This window comes from Rosa rugosa, chromosome 3 (assembly GCF_958449725.1).
Source record: "Rosa rugosa chromosome 3, drRosRugo1.1, whole genome shotgun sequence".
NCBI classification, from domain to species: Eukaryota; Viridiplantae; Streptophyta; class Magnoliopsida; order Rosales; family Rosaceae; genus Rosa; species Rosa rugosa.
In genome coordinates this window covers 15,944,586-15,959,859 of record NC_084822.1, presented here as the reverse complement: position 1 = coordinate 15,959,859, position 15,274 = coordinate 15,944,586, and the positions used below count along the sequence as shown (strand labels likewise).

The 15,274-nt window shown below is 45.4% G+C and overlaps 1 protein-coding gene across 1 annotated transcript; it reads left to right on the top strand.

The window, feature by feature from the left end:
- Positions 1-7,896: 7,896 nt before the first annotated feature.
- Positions 7,897-10,509, top strand: LOC133737311 (proline-rich receptor-like protein kinase PERK13). The gene is made up of 6 exons (XM_062164899.1): positions 7,897-7,901; positions 8,157-8,430; positions 8,578-8,709; positions 8,944-9,279; positions 9,349-9,569; positions 10,431-10,509. The coding sequence occupies exons 1-6, from the start codon at positions 7,897-7,899 to the stop codon at positions 10,507-10,509; spliced, it is 1,047 nt and encodes a 348-aa protein (XP_062020883.1).
- The last annotated feature ends 4,765 nt before the right edge of the window (positions 10,510-15,274 follow it).

Sequence of the window (15,274 nt, the reverse complement as noted above, 5' to 3'; positions counted from 1 at the left end):
GCAGAACCACGCAACATTCCTTACTTGTAAAGTACAGAAAAGCATATCAAAATATACAAAGTAAACTTGAAAGAATAATATAAAGATGTATATAAATGAAAGCTACCTTTACTTGGTCTCAAATATTATGGACTATCCTGATCAGAAACATTAGCATATCAAGATGGTTTCTAACTTCCAGCGTACAGGATATTACAGATACTATCCACAATAATTTTTTGAGCTAAGCAACATAGCCTGTAAGGAATGAAGTTAGGTTATAGATTGAAAAATGAGCACTAAAACTTTAAATTATAAGGATACTCAAGATTATACAGTAAAACAAACCTGAGTCTGAAGCCTAATATTGGTACGTAGAATATCTAACAAGTTTCAGCAGCTGGTATTTTAAGTATGGAAGCCAATTACTGAAATAATAAAGGAAGGATTAACATGAAACATTATATGATTTTCACATCAAATTTTAGTAGCATGATGGAACCAGATTGCAACTAATTAATTAATAAAAAGACCAATGTACAAACAATAATAATTGTATTGACTCACACTTGGATCAAGATTCAATCAAGCATATAATCAGATTTTATTACAGAGTTGTTTGATTAACTCTTTGGAAGTTTTAATTGGATATTTGAGTATACATACATACGTACCAGAGGAACTGCAGGATATAGCCTCAAAGTCTCAGTTAGAGTAGCGTGAAGATGATGCATTTGTTCGAGAGCTGCATCAGTTATATCTGCCACAAATTCATCAATGTTAGCTTCATGATTTATACCAACGACATCCCTCACTTCTTGTGCAACTTTCTCCTTATTAGAGGGTTCTTACTGAGCATGCAGAAGAACCATGAAAATGTAGTTGGACTTGTCTCTTTCTGAGCCTGTACAAAACCAATTATCAGCCTTTTTTTGAGGTCTCAATGAAAATTAAATAAGCAGAAGAGTAAACTCACTCTAAAACAGAACTAGAAAAGAAAAGAAAAATTAAACAACAGTGAACTTAAGTACCTTTCCAATTCCAACAGAATTTGCTTCCATGTAAAATTTCTGACAAGTATTTGAAAATGTCAAACCTGTGATTCAATAAAGTCATTCTTATACAAAGATAAGTGACAACTCAACAAAATTGATTCTTAAACTCACAGATAGTAGGTTACTTGATAGTTGCACAATAAAACTAGTTAAAAATTGCTATAACAAAATACTCAAAAATAATACAAATGTACATCGAGGAATAGAGAGAACAATACCTGGTTCTTGCAGAAATATGAATTCTGGATGAGTTGGTGAGGAACAAGTGGTGGTTGTTTTGAAATACGAAAACACTTCATATGATAGACTCTGCAAAACAAAACAGAGCAACAAGAGTAAATAGTGCCTCCTCTTAATTGAAGAACATTGCGAAGAACTGAAGAACAATCAACACCAACACCAATAATCAATAGTTCAACAACCAACACCAATTCATGTATCCAAAATAGATCAGTAGATTCAGTAGTCAGTACCCCAACTACCCACTAACCAAAATAGTGAAATACCAATTCAAACTTCCAATCGTATCTCTCACTCTATCGATTTCAATGGAAATTGTCAGAAAATGAATTAAAGGTAGAATCTTTACAACGAAATTAGTTTCCTGTGTGCAGAAGATCATCATGGTTTCAAAGGATATCAAGCAATGACATGGTTTTGGGATTGATTTTAGCAGACACAAGATTCATTGCGGCTGAAGTTTAGAAATTAGAACTTACCGTTTAGAGGCAGAGGCGCGGACCAGAGGGAGTCTGAGGTAGAGACGCGGTGGAGGCGTGAAGCAGAGGCGCGGTGCAGCTGCGGTGGCTTGGGGGGGGAGAGCGAAGAGCGAAGAGCTGCGGTGGCTTGGGTCTGTTTGTTTTGGGGATCGAATGAATCGATCTACTCTGATACCTGGGTTTGAGTAAATGAACGGGGTGAATTCTAAAGTGAATTTGGCGAGATTCCATGGTGGGAAATTGAAACTCAGAAAGGGAAATTTTGGAGAACCCGGGAAAGTGAAAATTTAGGGTTTTCTCTTTCAATTTTGTTGCAGAGTGTTGTGATTTGGGAGACTGATATATATACTTCTATATTATTGTTCTCTATGTTTTGGTTTCAGCGAATCGAACCTAGGACCTTACCAAACTTAGAGGTGCCTTAGTTTAGCTGAGTGGGTGGCCATGCTCTCCCTCTGTGTTTTCGGAAAAACTAAAACGTCCTAAGAATAATACAAGGACGCATTTTAAAAATGATGTCATTGTATCCAAAATCCATGTGTCCCCAATTTAGTTTTCTGTAGTAGTGGCCACACATTTCATTGACAAGTTCCGAATTCTATCGCAGTTCATGTTGGTGACATGATCTTCATTGGAAGCCCTTAAAGAGTTAAGGGAAACCGCTGAACACTTGAAATCCGATTTTGAGATGAAGGATCTTGGGCGAACACCGGTTTGTCTCTATTTGGAACTTGAGCACCGTGTTGATGTTTAGGCGTTTTGACAAGGTCAAGCCTTCAAGTACACCCATGATCGTCCGTAGTCTTGATCCTAAAAAGAATTCTCTTTGTCCGAAGAATGATGACGAAGATGTGCTAGAGGTAGAAGTGCCCTACTTGAGTACAATAGGCCCATTATTGTACTTAGCTCAATGCACAAGATCGAATATCTCATTTGCAGTGACTTGTTAGTTAAGTATATGCGCCAACACGATGCCATTGGACTGGTGTTAAAGATATCTTTAGATACTTAAGTGATACGATTGATATGAGTTTGTCCTATCCCTACAAAGAGATGATTGATTTATCACAGGAACGCCGCCAACACTGGCCTGCGTCCTTTATCCCCATCCCAAAACTACATTAGTGTTTTGCAAGGTTTTACTGATGCTAGGTATCTCTCTGACCCACACAAAGATCGTTCCCAAATGGGTTATGTGTTCACCATGGGTAAGACCGCGATATCTTGGAGGTCTACAAACAGACCCTAGTCGCTATATCTTCGAACCATGCAGAGATTATTGCTCTTCATGAAGTAGTTAGTGAATGTATATGGATTGGATCCATAATTACGCATGTTCGAAGCAATTGTGGTTTGAAGTCTACCATAGATGAGCCTACGAGCATTTATGAGGATAATGCTGCTTGCTTTGAACAAATGAAGCAAGACTACATCAAAGGCGACAACGTACACCAAGTATCATCAGCAACAATAGACTCTCCTCAATATCAAAGTGAACATACAAGGTTCAATTTGAGGACAATATGACAGAGTTGTTTACAAAGTCATTGCCTAAATCCACTTTCGAGAAACATGTTGGTAGTATCGTTTGCAGAAGTTATCCAAACTCCCATGACCGTAGTCATCAGGGGAAGATGTCTACATGTATGGTCTCGAAACGTGAAGGGTGTGTTGTACTCTTTTTCTCCTTCAACTGAGGTTATTTTTGTCCCATTAGATTTTTGTTACTCGGCAAGGTTTTTGACGAGGCAGCGAGAGGAGCACCACATTTGGGCGACACAAGGGAGAGTGTTTAAGGACCTAGTTTGTGTGTCTGACCCAAACTCTGATTAGTACTTGTCTGAGTTGTAATAGGATTAGTCTTACAGATATTCTCGGAGATACTTATTCAATATACGATTCAATTTCCTTGTAAGATTCTTATTCTCTGGTTGTAATCCTCTATATAAAGAGACCCCTATTATCAATGAAAGACACTGCTTATTTTCTCCCAATTCAGTTCTATTAAACAAGAACAAGTTTTTCAGAATTGTTGGATAACAAAAAATTTTGAGGTTCATGAAAAATTTGTTAAGGGTCAGGAAAAAGTTTTTGAGGGTCGGGAGAAATTTTTTTAGGGTCAATAATTGTTTCGTTTTATATTGCTGCATTAGGTCACCGAACTAACATGATGACTTTTGCTTTTGCAAATAAGTTCTTGATGTCACTTGATCAATTGCGAGAGAGCGAGATAGAGCATGGATTGTAGAGAGTGAGAGAAACTGAATTCGTATGAGAGAGAGAGAGAGAGAACTAAAAGTGTAAAACTGTTTCGGAATAGTTGAGGGATAATATTGTAATTTTGTATCAATCTTGGGTGTAGTGTCTTGATGGGGAAATATTTTCCAGACCCTCAACTTGTGGGAAAATATTTTAGGACTTTTGTTCTTATGGATCAAGGACCCTTTAAGTATTCCTTCCATTTTCTATGGCTGAATTTGTCTTCTTCTTCTTTTTTCCAGAGAATTGAAGTTGACCTATTTCAAATTCATTGTTGTGTCTATTTAGGGTATGTGATTGATCAATGGATAATATGCACCGGTCCTGCTTTGTATTTTTCACTCACTCACTCAATAATCAGAAAATCAGGAGTTTCTCCCTACACCTGTTTCATATTGTAGAACCCGCAGGACTGGTAACTTGACTGCTAAGAATACCAAATAGCAGAAAGGTCACTCTCAGTTGAGTGACTATACTCGTTTACTAATCTAATGGGAAATTTTTTCGGTGTTAATCAAGTCTGTTTATGAGTTATTTTGTCAGTCGTGATGATTAATTGACCAGATTCTTGTTGGGCCTTGATCTGGAAGAAGTGGAGCTTCGTGATTGGAAAGGAGACTGACTTGGTGGATTTGCTGCCAATTTACGTCAAGGCCAATTCATTAATGCAGAAATATGGTTATTTACTTTGTCTAAAACTTTGTGGTGATAATAGTATAGCTGATATTGTCATTGAGATGGATTGAATTATTGCAGTGCAGCTTGTTAATCACAATACTGTGATGATAGTTAGCATATCCCCTTGCAACCTTTATTGATAATTACAGAATGTTGATAAAGAGGTTTTCTTCTTATGAGTTGAAGAGCATATGCATATGTAGGGAAAAGTACTCAGCGAGTCAGCGGCATATAGCTTGGGCTGCTTGGTTAAGTGGAGCCATAGCCTTGAATTAGGAAATCATATATATGTTGATGATTCTCCATTTTGGATTGGTTCTATCCATCTTGACAACGCTGCTGGTGTTCCTAGTCTTAGGATTGTAGCTGTTTCAGATTTTTCTTAGATACTCTTCTGTTTGGGGTTATTTTCTCCCTTTTTGGTACCAAAAAAATAGAAATACTGGCGTTCTAAGAAACATAAGACTGGTTAAGGTAGCTACAGTGGATTGCTTGAAGGGAATCCTCTTATTAAGTGGAGGATATGTACTTGTTATCTCATTTAATTTCTTTTGCCTTGACATATGCATATATGTCTAACTCATTTGTGTTGACTGTTGCAGTTGATCACGACAAGATGTTTTCCAACGGGTTACACACTTTTTAAACCATTTGGCAGATGATCTTGTCGTTGCTTTCGCACATGTTCAAGCTCAATCCTCTCTCTTTCTCTTCCAGTGTCTTCAACTTTTAGTTTTGATAGATATTTATGAGTTTTGTTTTGTTAGTGCATGTTTATTCTCTTCGGCTAAAGAAAAAAAAAAATGTTCATGGTTACCATGTCATGAAAACTGAATGACGAGGATCAGTCTTACGGCAGGAATACCAGGTAGTTTCCAATCTTGAACTTATTGTTCTTCTTGTGCTCATTAACTCATTATCATGGTCATAAATTTGCAACATACGATTGGTTATGCTAGCTTGTGTTTGGCTCCAAAACCAGTTGGCTTGCAAACTGTCTCTTTTGAGCGAGTGATTGCGCAGGCGTGCCAGCACCGCGGGGTGCAGTCGTTGGGGTAGTCCCTTGACCTGACTTGCAAAACCAGTTGGCTTGCAAACTGTCTCTTTTGAGCGAGTGATTGCGCAGGCGTGCCAGCACCGCGGGGTGCAGTCGTTGGGGTAGTCCCTTGACCTGACTTCTTCTTCAAGCGCTATGGACGAGGAGAGCACCAACCTCGTCACAGGGTTCTTCTCTAGCCTTCCGGAAAAGGACTTTTGCCTTACGGATAAGGACTTTGGTTGTGGTCTCTTGCGTTCACCGAATCGATACTTAGTGTTGTAGACTAAGCAGAGCAATCACTGGGAAGTTGGGAGAAGCACGGGTTTTTGCTAAAGCGTGACTTTAGCTTCGCTGGGTTGCGAGGGCGTTACCCTTGCTTCGCTGGTAGTAACGGTGGCAGTTGCGCTCACAGTCGGCTCGCTGGGAGACTGGGACTGGAAGTGCGGTCGCCGGGTTGGTCTGGTGATGCTGACAGTCGGCTCGCTGGGAGACTAGGACTGGCGCACGGTCACCGGGTTTCAACAAGGTTGAAGGTTTGCTCCGGGGAGGCTTTGTAATCGCTAAGATTGATTGATATGAGAGAGGGTCCTTAATTCGTCCTTGAAACCCGGTATATATACCTAGGGTTTCTGACTGCTCCTTGTTGTAGAAGGATTATTGATTGAAGTTTCCTAGTCAATCTCTATTACTTGATTCCAATAGGACTTCGCTCTCCTCATGGATTCCGGAATAGGCGGAGTTGTAACCCAAAACCAAGTATGTTTATTTTTGGGCCGCAGGTATCGGCCCGCTGTGCTAGATCCACTGAAGGATATTGCCAAAATTACTTTTGGGCTCAAACATTGCCCCCCAGGCCTCGAAATCAGGCCCATGAAAGTGTAACTGATTGAAGGGGACTAAAACGACTCGTTCGATGCTCGAAACGATGTCATTAATGAGGGTTGCGTCTTTTCACTCGCGAAACGCCTTTTTGTCGCATCGTTTCCCTCACAAAATCTCTTATTTAAATCCGCAGCCACTTCAGACCTGTCACATCAGAAACTCTTTTAGTCTCCTAAACCCAGAAACCCTCCTTGGCACACATCTTCCTTTTCGAAACCCAGAAATGGCTCCCCCGAAAAAGATGGTTATCGACCAAGAAGAAGAACTGAATGAACAGGCTGCACGCTCTTGGGGAACTGGGATTGGCGCCAGCCTGATTCTCCAGACCACTATCCAAAGACCTCTGCTCCTCCGGCTTTCGAATCACCATGCCGGACTGGGCCCAACGCCGCGAGATGCTTTCCCGACCGACGCCGTCGCCTTTTATGGTCTACCTATTCGTCGCCCCATCCCCGTCCTCCGAAGGACTCCTGGGGATTTTACCAGTTGGAGTGCCCCTAACCATCGATCAAAAATAGGGCATTGGCCATCCTCCATCAGTGCGGAAGAGCTTTCTTGGTACCGGGAAGCACGCGCTCGAGATCTAGCCCGCTGGAACGCAACAGGTATCACCCATACTATCGATCTTTGTTTTCGTCTTCCGCGCGGTGGCAATCGTTCGCCACTCGCTGCCTTTCTTTGTTTCTGGAACACTGCTACCAACACCTTTGATTTTCGATTTGGCCAAATGAGTGTCACTTTATTGGACATTCTCACCATTACTGGCCTACCCATTGATGGTGAACCCTATCTGCATGGCCAATTCGACTCTGATACTTTCACCTCCACCATGGCCCAACATGGTCGCGGCGCCCATAGCAGCTCCTATCCGCGGTGGTTGGCCTATTACCGCCAGGAGCACAATGCGACTGGCGGGATTGCATTCTTGGAGTACTGGCTCTGTAAATTTATTTTCTGCACTTCCTCCTGTAAGCCCACTGGTGCCTGGACTTCTCTGGCGACGGCCCTCTACAACGGCCACCGTGTGGGACTAGGACAACCAGTATTAGGTGCCCTCTACCATACTTTGTATCAAGCCACAATGCATCCCTTTGAGACTAGCATTTCTGGCCCCTTTTGGATCCTTGACTTCTGGATTCAAATTTACTTTCCATACTTTCGTCGCGACGACATCCCATTGCTTCCGCCTACTGACCAACTCTTGGGTCGATGGCTCAGTCGCGGCGAAAGGTACACATCCCCTCCTTATTTTGAGTGCTTCACATACTTGTACTTACTGCACGAGATGCCGTACTGCGACTTAGTGCTGAGTAGAAGATTCCCAGCTCCGCTTGAACATGGATTCCTCCCTGGCGCCTCTCGCTACAGTGATCGCGCGCGCTTGGTTTTTCGCCGCGCGATCTCCTGTTCCGACATCAGGATTGCCGCTGACGAACTCAGTTATGAGCTCTACGCTCCCAACCATTTCGCTCGTCAACTTGGTCTTGTCCAATTAGTGCCATTCCCTCTATATGATGCTTGGAACTACAACACTTCTTGGCGTAGAATTGGGCCCCTTTCTGGGCCTCCGCCAGCACAAAGCACGCTCGCGCTGGTTGATCTTCCTGACTGGGCCAAAGAGATCGACTCTGTGGACGCGACTGAGGAAGGATATGATGCATGGTGGGCAGAAGTCTCTGTTAACTGCTGGCGGCAACAGCATGATGAGGTATTCGCTGCCATCTTCGGGGAACTGCGATATCCCTACGCCGTCGACGTTGATCAACTTGCTCGCATCCCTGAAGACGCTGCACAAGCTCCTCCTCCTGCTGCTGAACCGGCTCCGCGACCCGCGCGAGCCCCACGTCAGGCCCAAGCTGGTATCGTAATCCGCGAACCCCTTCAAGAGGTAACTAATCTTGACTCATGTTTTGTCCCTTTTGTTCTTTTATCCCTCCCCCTTTAAATTCAAACTTTGCTTTTCCAGGGGAGCGCGCCACTTTCTGGCAGTCACGCAGCCAACGCTTCCCAAGCCGCTGGCCAGTCTGGGAAGCAAAAGGCAGTAATGATAGAGCCTGAGGACAAAGAATCCTCCTCTGATAATGATGACATGCAAACGGTAAGAGCCCTCTGTTTGTACAAATCATGCTTCCTTTACGAGTCATACCTAATCCCCTGCCTCTAACAGATCGCTGCCCTCTCGGCTCGGAAGCGCGCTCGTTCTGATCCTCGAACTGACCTGTGGGCAGAAGATGAACCAATCGCTGACCGACTGGTAAGACACAAGCACACTAAGCACTTGTTAGAAATTTCTTTTCATTCTGTGCGACTCTGTAACAATTCTCATTTGCAGGTTCGCCACAGGTCCTCGAGACATGCTGAAGAAGGATCTTCAACTGTTGGTGAAGGCACATCTGCTTCCCAAGCTCCAGCGCCAACTGTTGTGAACCACTCTCCACCTCCTGCGGGCACTGTAGATAATGCACAATTGGCCTCGATACCAGTGCAGATCATAGATGACAGCTCGCCGGAGGCTGAAAATAGAGTACTGCTACTGGACGCACCTCGCGAGGAACCAAGCGACGTTCCTGTCCTGGAACAGATAGCGCCTGACTCAATTCCTGTTCCCAGCGAAGCTAGCCCAGAGACAATGCTCGCGATCATTGTGTATGAGCCCCCAATCGAAGAGGTATTCCCCCTAACCAACTATTTCATCATTATTTCCTGGTTCAAGTATTCTGATAATGTCTTCTTCCAGGTTCCAAACGTCGTTGGAACTGGGGACGATGTAGTCGGAGCAGTAGAAGCAGAAGCTGCTGAGCCTATTCCTAACGTGGTTGATCAGGAACTTCCTCCCCCTGCCCCCCAAGTCGCTGAAGCTGAAGAATTGGAAGACCTTCCTGAACCAGCGCCGGAGGTACCTGAACCAGTGCCAGAAGTACCTGTCGCTGAGCCTCCTACTCCCTCTACTTTGGAAAGGTTAGCTCGTGTACTTGAAGTGACCCCCCCTGGGGTCGTAGATGAAGTCAGAGAAGGCCTTCGCCGCTTCCTGGGCCCTGATATCTTGAATCCTGGTGCGCCTGTGAGGGTCTTAGAATACTTGAGGGTGCTCCTCCGCGAGGGAGCCATCACTGAGGAACAATTCCAGGAAATCGATCAACTGTTGCAGGATCTTCCTCAAGGGCTCAACGAGCGGGCAGTCGCGAATGCGCAAGCCAGGCAGACCGAAATGCATTATCAGAACCTTACTCAGGAAACGGAGACCGCGCCCGACTTCTTGGGTGACCAAGCTAACCTCATCAGGGAACTGACGCTCGAGAGGAACCACTTGAGGTCCCAAATTCAGGCCTTTCAAGCCCGGTTAACCGATGTTACTGCTATGCTCGTTCATGCAGAGCCTCAGTTGGAACAACCCCTCGCTGCTCTCGAGACGCTATCCCAGGAACTGGCTCAGGCACGCGTGGCAGCCCAACAAGCCGCACAAGCTGCTGCGGACGCCAGCTTTCGTTTGGACGAACTCTTCCTTCGCCTGACCCATGCAGGCCGAAGACTTTTGGGCCCCTAGAATTAGGCCCATATTTTGTATGAACAATATTATTATTATTATTAACTTACTATTTAGCCCACTTTGCTTGGCCCAAATAATAACTTATTCTCTCAAACGGTTCAACGCTTTAAGTTGCCTTTATTGCTTTAAAACCGTTTGAAAAGATTGAAAAGATAATCTCGAAACGGAGCGGTTACCTCCTTGGAGACTGCCCCCACTTTCCACGCGCTTTCAATTACCTTCATTTCCGAGATCTTCGCATTTAACCTTGTTGATCCGCTCATTGATGACAGTGAGAATATCACAACTGCCCATCGTACGGTTGAGGCCACTGAGATTGGCGCTATAAATACCTGCACTCTGGAGAGATGATAGACATAAACGCAATATGGCTTTCCCAGAAATAGTATCGCAATCTCTACTTCTCTTTCTCCAGTTTCTAAAATCTTCTCCTCACGATATCAGCCTTAGCCTCAAACCCCTAGGTCTTATGGCTTAACCTCAATACCTGGGTAGGTCTTATGGCCTAACCTCAGGTCCAACCTCATGTCTTTGGTCTCTGGAAGTCGCGGTGAAACCCACCGGTTTCATTTAGACCAAAGAACATGTGGTGCTCCCGTAGCGGCGGAACCAGATTTTGAGGGGTCTCCTCTCTCAAACTGCCCGCGTGGAGCAGGAGGAAGAAGGGCGGAAGACCAATATGGGTCGCCTGTTCTTGCTCCGTAGCCTGCCTCCAGGGTCTGACTACGTGACTTATTATTTTCCCCTGGAGGTAGATGTGGTTGTGAGCTGCGCTTCTCTGTGAAGACCATCTCCATCCCGGAGGGTAATCCAACCCAAAGGGTTGCAATGGATTATTTCCTTCCCTTTTGGTCCGGTACAGACGGTAGCGGCTGCAACTCAAAGCAGAGGAGGCATGTGGGTGAAGAGAGGGAGAGTAGGAATGCCCGAGCACAGCCCCTTTGCTGCCACAAGATCCAGAAACTCTCAGTAGATCTGTAACTTTTTGGTTTTTACTCTAAGCCACTTCTGGCCTTGTAAACCGCAAATGTAATTATTTTGATTTGTACTTTGTACTGCTTTTGGCCGCAAAGCCACTTTATGAATGAAAGTTTTTAACACTTTTTTGCAAATCAAAGTATAACATCAGGCCTCAGGTATAGGCCATTACATGCATTCTTAACACCATAATGTCAAAGAAAAGAAACATTGCAATTGAAATTTGAAATTTTTGAACGAAAAGCCTCAAATAAGTCCTGAATGAACGAAAAAGGCCTCAGGTATAAGGCCTCAATGTACAGAGTGTTGCCCCCCTAGTATGCGTAGGTGAAGCAAGTACAGGATACTAAGGCCACAGGAAAGGCCTGAATATGGATGAAGCGAACCTGGGGAGACTAAGGTTGCCCCCCTGTCTGAGAAGAAGGTTGATCCGGTGGATCGTCAAACTCCCAAACACTAGGGTAGTATTTCTTCAGGAAACGCCCGTTAATGGGATTGCGGTGAAGGTCGCCATCCAAATCTTTGAGGTGAAAGGCCCCGCGCTCCAGAATGCGATGAACAACGAATGGCCCTTCCCAGCGCAGAGTCCATTTACCGCGACCGGTCAACTTCTCGCCAAAAGGCAAAACAGCCTTCCACACCAAGTCACCCTCCTTGTAACTACGGCCACGTGTCCTCTTATCGTAGGCGCGAGCAATCCTCTGCTTTTCCAAGACCAAGTTGTCCAAAGCTGCCAAGCGTTGCTCGCTGAGATCTTCGTGTTCTTGCCACATCGCTTGAACATAATCTTCCCCGATCAAATGGTGCTGATCTTGGACGCGCAGAGACTGGACGTTGATCTCCAACGGTAAGATGGCATCATGGCCGAACATCAGTGCATAGGGGGTCGTAGCAGTGGAATTTCTCTTGGAGGTACGATAAGCCCATAAGGTCTCATACAACGTATCGTGCCACTGTCTAGGGTTTTCAACAAGCATCTTCTTGAGCAAGGTGATAATGATCTTGTTACTGGCCTCTGCTTGACCATTGGATTGGGCATAATAAGGTGTGCTGTGGACGAACTGGATGCCCAAGTCCGTGACAAGTTTCTCTACCTCACCGCCCATAAATGCTGCCCCCCTGTCTGAGACCAACACTTCTGGAATGCCGAACCTGCAAATAATATTCTGAAAAATAAACTGGCGAATGGTAGCGCCGGAAGCTTCCTTCAAAGGTTCAGCCTCAACCCACTTCGTGAAGAAGTCAGTGGCTACAATGATGAACTTATGCTGGAGTGAGGAATGAGGGTGAATCATTCCAATCAAGTCCAAAGCCCAGCCTCTGGCAGGCCAAGGTTTAATAATAGGTTGCATGGGAATATTGGGAATCTGCTGCACTGGACCATGCGCCTGACAGTCTTGGCAACCTTTCGCGAACGCGATACAGTCCTTCAAAATGCTGGGCCAATAATACCCATGTCTTCTGATAAGCCAACGCATCTTGGGGCCTGCTTGATGGGCTCCACATACTCCTGTGTGCGCTTCGCGCATCAACCTCTTGGCTTCGCGGCCATAGACACAGCGAAAGTCTACGCCATCTTCCCCACGTCGTCGCAGCTCGTCACCTCTGAGGAAATAATTCAAGGAGAGAAAACGAGTCTTCCTGTCTGCTGTAGGGTCTGGATTCTTGAGGTAGTCAATCCGCGGAATGCGTCAATCGACGTCAATAGGCTCGAGAACAGCGACAACTGGATTATCTGGTGGGTCAGGCCGCGCGAGCCACGAAGGCAGTGTGCGGCGCTCGACCTTCAGGATGCGCTCGCGAACGCCATACTTCAATGTAATGCCTGTAGCCAATTGAGCGAGCTCATTGGCCGCAAAGTTGCGCTCACGGGGTATGTGCTCCAAATCTGCCTCCTCGAATTGATCCAGAAGCTCAATGGCGCGATGCAAATAGGGTATAAGCAAAAGGCTTTCACACTTGTACTTTCCTTGGAGCTGATTGATGATAAGCAAAGAGTCGCCGTGTACCTGAACGTCCCTGACTCCCAACTCTAGCAAAACTTCTAGGCCAATGATCAGGGCCTCATACTCCGCTTGATTGTTTGTACATCTGAACTCCAACTGGAAAGAATAAGAAAAACGATCGCCCGCTGGATTCTCCAGAACAATCCCTGCCCCTGCTAACGTTTCCGTTCTTGAACCATCAAAGAACAGTATCCAGGGCTGCAAGGAGACTGTGGCTTGATACCGAATAGCGTATTCTGGGACGCGCGCTAAATCTGGCCGAGTTATGGTTACAGTTGCTATCTCTAGCTCCTTCACTACGGGGATGTCCAAGGTAGGGTGGTGTGCCAAGAAATCTGCGATAGCCTGTCCCTTTACTGCCTTTTGTGGCACGTATTGAAGCGAGAATTCAGATAAAGCCAATACCCATTTGCCAATGCGGCCTCTCAAAATAGGCCGCGACAGCATGTACTTGACCAAGTCAGTCTGAGCGATGATGCAAGTGGTAAAGGACAACATGTAGTGGCGCAGCTTGCATGCTGAGAAGTACAATGTGAGACACAGCTTTTCCATCGGAGTGTACCTTGTCTCGCAGTCTGTGAGTGTCCTACTAAGATAGAATATAGCATGTTCGACACCATCCTCATCGTCTTGGGCGAGCAGGCTGCCAATGGAAGCCTCAGCTGCTGAAATATATAGTTTTAATGGGAATCCAGCCCTAGGAGGAACGAGCACTGGTGGGCTCGCCAGGTAGGCCTTGATTTTATCAAAAGCCTCTTGGTGTTTATGCTCCCAGACAAACTCGCTTTGGCCTTGCAGCTTCAGCAGAGGAGAGAAAGGCTGGATCTTACCTGCAGAGTTAGAGATGAAGCGTCTCAGGAAGTTGATTTTACCAAGCAAGCGCTGTAGCTCTTTCTTCGTGTGTGGCGGAGATGCGTTGATAACTGCGCTCGCTTTGTCTTCAGGGACCTCAATTCCCCTCTGATGGACAATGAACCCCAGAAAGTCTCCTGCTTGAACTCCAAAAACGCACTTAGCAGGATTCATTTTAAGCTTGTGCTGTCGCATGCGCTCGAACACTTTCCTGAGGTCTGTGATATGATCCCCTCTTTTCTGAGACTTGACAACCACGTCATCAATGTAAACCTCCAAAATCTTTCCAAGTATGTCATGGAAGATTAGGTTCATGGCTCTTTGGTAAGTCGCTCCAGCGTTCTTCAGTCCAAAAGGCATAACCACATATTCAAAAACGCCCGCGAACCCAGGGTAGCGGAACGCGGTTTTGTGTCTGTCTTCTTCTGCAACCGGAATCTGGTGATACCCCGCAGTGCCGTCCATGAAGGACAGTAATTCATGCCGCGCAACGGCGTCTACCAACATATCCGCGACCGGCATGGGGTAGACATCTTTAGGTGTAGCAGTATTAAGGTCTCTGTGATCTACGCAGACCCTCATCTTACCATTCTTCTTTCGGACAGGCACTATGTTAGATAGCCACTGATTGTACTTGGCCACCCTGATAATGCCTGATTTATGCATTTTTTCGACCTCCTCTTTGACGAGAATTTGAGTCTCTGAATTCATTCGTTGCGGCTCTTGTTTCACAGGCCTCTTGTCAGGGAGTGTTGGTAGCTGATGGCAGACCAAGTCCGGTGACAGGCCAGGCATATCCTCATACTTTTCCGCAAAGCAGTCCTTGAATTCTAGTAATAAGTCAATAAGCCTCTGTTTCTCTCTAGGCTCTAAGTAAGCGCTGATAGCCACTTCCATAGGCTCATCTGCTGTTCCGAGATTGACTTTCTCGGTAGGATCTCTATCCTTAGGAGGCGTGTCGTCCAAAGCTGCCGGAGCGAGCTGGATTTCTACCTCATCCTCTTGTTCCTGATCAGAGAGTCCCTCTTCAACGATTTCCAAAGTCGCGATTTGCTCATAGGCCTCTTTTTCCACTAGATATGATGATAATCTTTCATGCAGCGAGTGGAGGGCCTCTATCCCTTCCTCTGGAAGGTCGTAATCCATTAATCGTTCAAGGGTTTAGGCACAGCGTGGCCAGGCCTTTCTAGGCCTTCTTTTGCGAGCGTAAGCCCCCACTGTGCCAGTTCAGAGGCCGTCACCCCTGTGGGGCGGCCTTTGTTATCGATGCCACTGACTTG